The 6260-nt window shown below is 66.5% G+C and overlaps 2 protein-coding genes across 2 annotated transcripts in view; one reads left to right on the plus strand and one right to left on the minus strand.

The window, feature by feature from the left end:
• ZDHHC8 (zDHHC palmitoyltransferase 8) overlaps positions 1-1901 on the plus strand; it is a 12566-nt gene extending 10665 nt beyond the window's left edge. Inside the window, exons 11-12 of the mRNA XM_007460051.1 lie at positions 3-639; positions 1730-1901. Coding sequence (XP_007460113.1) covers positions 3-639; positions 1730-1901 — 809 coding nt within the window. The remainder of the gene's footprint in view (positions 1-2; positions 640-1729) is intronic.
• A 3137-nt stretch (positions 1902-5038) lies between these two features.
• Positions 5039-6102, minus strand: CCDC188 (coiled-coil domain containing 188). The gene is made up of 6 exons (XM_007460036.1): positions 6088-6102; positions 5921-5980; positions 5766-5830; positions 5521-5578; positions 5343-5392; positions 5039-5253 (listed from the first exon to the last, which is right to left on the minus strand). Exons 1-6 carry the CDS (start codon positions 6100-6102, stop codon positions 5067-5069), a joined length of 435 nt encoding a protein of 144 aa, XP_007460098.1. The 3' UTR covers positions 5039-5066.
• Between the last annotated feature and the right edge of the window lie 158 nt (positions 6103-6260).

The following is a 6260-nucleotide window of genomic DNA, read 5'->3' on the forward strand; positions in this document are numbered from 1 at the left end:
CCCCTCAGCTGGCGGAGCCAGCTACCGCTCGCCCTACCTGCACGCGGGGGCAGCAGGCGACCCACCACGGCCCCCACCCCGCAGCTTCAGCCCCGTGCTGGGCCTGCGGCCTCGGGAGCCCTCGCCTGTGCGCTACGACAACCTGTCCAGGACCATCATGGCCTCCATCCAGGAGCGCAAGGACAGGGAGGAGCGTGAGCGGCTGCTGCGCTCTCAGGCTGACTCGCTCTTTGGCGACTCGGGCGTCTACGACGCACCCAGCTCCTATAGCCTGCAGCAGGCCAGCGTGCTGTCTGAGGGCCCCCGTGGCCCTGCGCTGCGCTGCAGCTCCAGGGACGACCTGGTGGCCGGGCCCGGCTTCGGGGGCGCCCGCAACCCTGCGCTGCAGGCGTCGCTGTCCTCACTGTCCAGTGCCGTGAGCCGGGCGCCGCGGACCTCCTCTTCCTCCCTGCAGGCAGACCTGGCCAACAGTGGGGCCCCGGGGGCCCGGCCCGCCAGCGGCTCGCACAGGTCGCCCGTGCGCCAGGTCCCTCCGTCCCCACCTAGCACTCCCCGCTCGCCCTCCTACGTGGGCCCCAAAGCCGTCGCCTTCATCCAAGCGGAGCTCCCAGAACCGCCGCCCTCGCTGTCTGTGCAGAGGTGGGTGCTCAGGGTGCGGTCAGCTGCAGGGCACAGGGCAGGTATCTGGCTGCCTGCAGGGCCTCTTGGCCAAGCACGTGGGGGCTGCCCAGGAGGCCTGAGGCTACCTAGGGGGGTGGGCCTCACCCACCTTGGAGGATCCTGGCGGCCAGTGTGAGGGTAGCCCGTCTCCAAGGGCGCCTTGGCATGTCCTGGGACCAGGGGCAGGAGAATTTGCATCTTGAGCCCAACACCCACACTCTCCCCTGGCTGGCACAGACCCAGCATGTGGGGGACCCTAGGGTTCTTCCTCTAGAGATGGTGCCACTGTCCATGTCCAGAAGGCCAAGTCTGGGCGACCATCCTCCCACAGCAAAACATGCCACTCTGGGCACCACTGTCCTGGCCCTCGGGGGGCACACAGCCCCAGGAAGCAAGGGCTTCCCTGCTCAGAGATGGGCAAACAGTCTCAGAAGGGCAGGCTGGTCCCAGGCCCAAGTACAAGAGCTGAGCACCTGCTGGGCACGTTTGCTCACCAGGGCTTCACCTGGCTGCCGTGAGCACAGGCTCAGTTGACGAGGAGGTTCCTGTTGTGCGTGTGACAGGCCCAGAGGGGGCAGCTGTGAGGCAGCCCAGGGAGGGAGGAGCTCCTGCCCGCATGAACGCTGGGCAGCGAGGTCCATGCTACTGGTCAGTGCTGGGCAGGCTGGAGGGCAGAAGGGCAGCCCCTCGTTTCCCTTGGAGGGAGCAGGGAATAGGCCACATCATCAATGCTGGGCTTCCCAGCTCAGGGCACCAGGACAGGGCAGGGTCTAGGGACTCGCCGGCCAGCATCCACCTGGCCTCCCTGTGTTCTGTGTTCTGTGCCGAGAGGCCTGGGAGGGGATGGTGGCCATTCTGACATCTGTCTGTCCTGTGACAGCACGGCCCTCCCCTGGCAGGTTCTGCTCCCCCACCCATTTCCATGTGGGACCGTCCAGGGTCAGAGGCAGGGGCTGCCCAGTGCTCCGTCTGTGTCTGTGTCCTCTGTCCTCTTGCCTCCGCTGGCCCCTGTCCTGCCATGGTCCCGTGTTCACCGTGTGTGTGCGTGTGTGTGCTTGTTTTGATGCAGGGACCACCCTCAGCTGAAGACCCCCCCAAGTAAGCTTAATGGGCAGTCCCCGGGCCTGGCCCGCTTGGGGCCTGCCACCGGCCCCCCAGGGCCCTCCGCCAGCCCCGCCCGGCACACGCTCGTTAAGAAGGTGTCCGGAGTGGGTGGGACCACATACGAGATCTCGGTGTGAGGACTGACTGCCACCTGTCGCCGTGGTGCCATGGGAGCCAGGACCCCCTACCACAGCGGCTGCCCCCCCCAACTTCTCTGCCCCGGGAGAGGAGGCCCAGGCCTGGTGAGGACGCAGCAGCGGGAGGAGGACTACGCCTCCACGGGCCCGTCCCTCGTCCTCAGCCCGTGCATCCACTCACCTGCTCACCAGGGCACGGCTGGGCCAAGGGCCATGAGGCTGCAGGACCTGCGTGTTGGTGGCCCTGCTCCCGCGAGCTGGGGCAGCAAGGGGGCGTGGACTGCACAGGTTGTCACCAGGCCAGTCCCTACCCACTTCCCTTACACATGGGTCACTGTGGCCCAGAGATGGACAGAGAGGCCTGGGCCCCTGGCCGTCCTCCCAGACCGAGGGCCCCACCGCCCAGCTGCTCCTAACCATTGCCTTTCAGGGACCCGCTGGAAGCTTGTAGCTTGGCAAGGCCCACTCTTCTGCAGGGAGTCCAGGCCCGGCCCACAGGCACCCAGCTTCGGGACTGCTCTGGGTTCTGACGGACAGGTGCACAAATGGACAGACGGACAGACAGCCAGCTGTGGGTGGGGTCCTGGCTCCGTGTGTCTCGTCTCGCCCAGCTGGTGGGCGCGTCCCCGTGTCTGTGCGCTGAGTTGCCATGCCACATCCCATGTGTTCACGCTCGGGCCCCCGCTGCCCCCACTGCCCGGAAACTCGCTTTAATTGAAGCCTTAATCTTTGCTTTATGCTCTTGTGGGAGGTGACGGGGGCAGGGGGAGCGGGCACAGGAGGCCGGATGCCGCCACAGGGGGCCCACGTGACCCCGAGTCCCCTCCCTGCAAACTGGAGACCCCCACCTGAGGCATGCAAAGTCCAGGCCCTGCTGGAGCCTGGGCGCCCACGTGGAAAGCACATCGGGGAGGGGTCGGAGTTTTGTCTGGCGCCAGGGACCCGAGAGTAAGCACACGGCAGCGTCCGCTTGCGTTGTGTCTGTTTTATGTTTTTATATCTACATCTATATATCTATAATTTTATTAAAAAAAGAAAAAGAGTCATTTTGATCCTTTCCTTGAGCAAGGCCAGGGGCTCCGGGCGGGGGCAGAGGGGGTCAGGCTCCGGGAGAGGTGGTGGCAGATAGTCCGGGCGTGGACGTTCTGCGTGGGCGTTTCCGTGGACTTAAGCCAAGTTGGAGGCCTGGGGGGTGGGGGCTGGCCGGCGGTTCTCTGGCTGACAAGCTTGAGGTTTCCCTGGGTCTGCGTCATCCCTGGCAGTAACAGGACGTTTGGAGAGAAGCTGGGACTGCAGCTGCCCCAGGGGCCCCAGGATCCCAGGAGCAGGGAGTGCCCGCCTGTCCTGCAGCTGCGCGGACTGGAACTCATCTCCCGTCCCCCCTGCAAGTGTCCGGGGTGGGGGCGTCAGGAATCCACAGCTTTTCAGGGACTGGGGGACCGGGGCAGGGGCTGGCCATGCGTGGGAGGCCAGTGGGTCCTCAGACCCTGAACCGGGCAGCTCTGCCCCTTGCTGACCTCCGCCTTTCTGCTTCTCTCTCACGGGACGCTGCAACCCACAGGGGGCGGATCGGCACCTGCAGCCGTGGATGGGGGCGGCGTGGCCAGCCCAGGGTGCCCCCCGGCCTGCACCTGTGCCACCTCGGCCTCCCGGTGGACCGCCCGTCACTGCGGGTCCCCTGGAGCCCGGCCACTGGGGCGCCCCCCCGGGGGGCCGTGTGCCGTCTACACTTGGCCGCCTCCAGCCTCTTCCCCAGCCTCTCAGGGCCCGAGCGGGACACCAAGTAGGAGACTCCGGGGCCCAAGAGGCCAGGCTGCCGCGGACCCTAGGGTGTGGGCTGGGTGTCCCCTCTCCACCAGCTGCACCTTGACTGACCCCGAGCCCACCAGGGCCCGTGACCCTGTGCCCTCCCAGCTCAGGAAGTCCCCACCTGCTGCAGAGGGTTCAAAACCCCAGGTGGGGGCCCTGGAGCTGCTGGGACCAGCACAGCCTTCCCGGGTGTCACCATCACCTGATCCCCCTGCCTGACCAAGCACTTTACACGCCACTTCCTCCCAGGGAGCCCCGGCCTCTGTGGGTTGGGCTGGGTGGGGGTCTCAGGTCGCCCCTGCAGGTCGCTACACTCCCCCCTCCCTGCACCCAGCACATGAACAGATGCCTTAAGCTCCTGGAGCTGCCAGCTGGAGGAGACCCCAGCCCACCGGCCCTGCCCGGGTGGTCTTCACTCCTTCACTCTGAGATGTTGCACCTGGCGAGCTCAGAGGGCCCTGCCACCCCCAGCCTTGCAGCCCCCAGCCGGCTGGGCCTGGACGCTCCCAGGGGCAGGGCTGGGCCCTGGCCGTCCCCTCTGCCTGGGCAGCGGCTCTGTTTCTCCCACTTGGGGGTGAGCATCCACAAAGCTATTCTCTATTGTTCTAAAAGGTATTGCCCCGCCCCAGTTTAATGCACTAAATAAAATTTTTGGTGTTTACCTCCATGGCTCTGTCCACCAGCGTGGTCCCCCTGTCCTCCAAGCCTCTGGGAAGCACCAGGAGGCTGGACTGGACAGGGACCCTGGGGTGGGGAGGGAACAGGAGCCGGGGGCCGGGTGGTGGCTGGGCTGGTTTGAGAAGGGGGGTGGTCAGCCAGACAGGGACATGGCTTATGTGAAGGGTCAGCAGAGCCCCAGGCTTATGTGAAGGGTCCCTGATCCCCGAGGTCCGCCAGTCCCAGGGATGAGGCCTTAGGGCCTCACTTTCAGTGGAGCCCCTTCTGCACACCCTCTGCTCAGAGCCCTTCTGGTGGCCAGGGCGGTTTGGGGGCGTCCTGTGGAGAGGCTGCCCTGGCAGCGGATGGGGCTTGGGGGACGAGGCAGGGGAGCCACTGCAAGTGGGACCCTAGGGACGAGGCAGAGACCCTCACTGCAAGATCCGCCTCAGAAGGCGGCAAAGCCTCCTGTGCCCCGCCCCCGTTTCCATGGAAACAAGTGCACAGGCCTTGTGTCACTACTATATGTCCAGTCGCGGTCTCAGCCCTCAGGACAGACCCCGCCTCCACCCTCCTCCAAGGCTCTGGGCTGGGACGGTGCGTGGCAGTGCCTTGGGTGGGGGCTGGCACAGCCGCTGGGCACCCTGGGCCACACCAGCTGCCTTGCTTCCTCCTCGCTGGGGCTGCTGGGCCTCCGGCCTAGAAGGGCAGGAAGTCGTCCACCTCAAGGCGCAGGAACGGGCCCAGCAGGGTCCGGAGCTTCCAGACGGTGGTGCGGCTCAGCAGGGGCGGCACCAGCCCCTCGAAGGGCGCGGGGTCCACCACGTACACGTAGGCGGTGGTGCAGGCTAGCAGGGCGCCCAGCAGCAACCTCAGGGCCAGCAGCCTGTGGACGGCTGTGGTCAGGGGGCGGGGGCACCCAGGGGACAGTCCCTGGGGACTGGGCTCTGCCCCTGAGCTCGGACGGCCACCTACCAGAGCTGGCCTTTGAGGCCCTCGGAACATCCCAGCTGCGGCCGCGCCTTCTGCGGGAGAGGGGCTGAGTCAGAGCCAGTTCCTGCTCTCCCCCAGGACAAGGGTGATTCTGGTCACAGGGATCCTCTCCAGCTCCCTAAGCGGGGCCTCCAGGGAGAGGGTGGGGTGGGGGACTTACCCCTACGCACGCCATCTGCTGCTCCTTCCTGACCTGGCTGCGGCACTGGGCCCGTTCCCTAGCGCGGGGGCGGGGGGCAGTGCACAGTCAGCGCCATGTGTACCCCCCACCTCAGCCTGGCACCACCTGGTCTGGTGCAGGGGAATTGGGGAGGGGTCAGGGATTGGTCCATCCCATCCTGACCTGGACACCTACCCCCATCCCGGCTCAGCCAGGCCCCGCTGGCTCCCAACCCTGCACATCACCCCAGAATCTCCAGCTGGATGTCCTCCATCTGGTTCAGCACACCCCGGATGTCCTTCTTGAGGTTCTGGGGGGCAGAGAGGGTAAAGCTGGTCCCGCAACCCCACTGCCCCCACCCAGCCCCCTCATCCTCTGGGTGTCGCCTTTAGGAACCTACCAGGAGCCCGGTGGCCTGGTTGTTCAGGGCCATGTGTACTTCAGCCACGCCGTCCCACACCTGGTGGAGGGTGGAGGCTGGGTCACGCCCCAAGGAGCGGGACCCACACAGGATGCACGTCACAGGTGGCTGCCCCAGTGCCCCCTCCCACCCTTGCAGGTGGGCACCTCGGTGATGGCCATCTTCTTCCTCTCAAAGGACAGTCGGATCTGCTGCAGCTCGTTCTGGGGGTAGGCACAGTGTGGGCAGAGGGAGGGCCGGCAGGCGGTCAGCTCCTTCCTCCCCGCACGCCCCCGGCCTCCGGGGCCCACCTGGGACTGCTGCACGAAGGACTCTTTCC

The sequence above is a fragment of the Lipotes vexillifer genome, unplaced genomic scaffold (genome assembly GCF_000442215.2).
Source record: "Lipotes vexillifer unplaced genomic scaffold, Lipotes_vexillifer_v1.1 scaffold987, whole genome shotgun sequence".
Classification (NCBI taxonomy): Eukaryota; Metazoa; Chordata; class Mammalia; order Artiodactyla; family Lipotidae; genus Lipotes; species Lipotes vexillifer.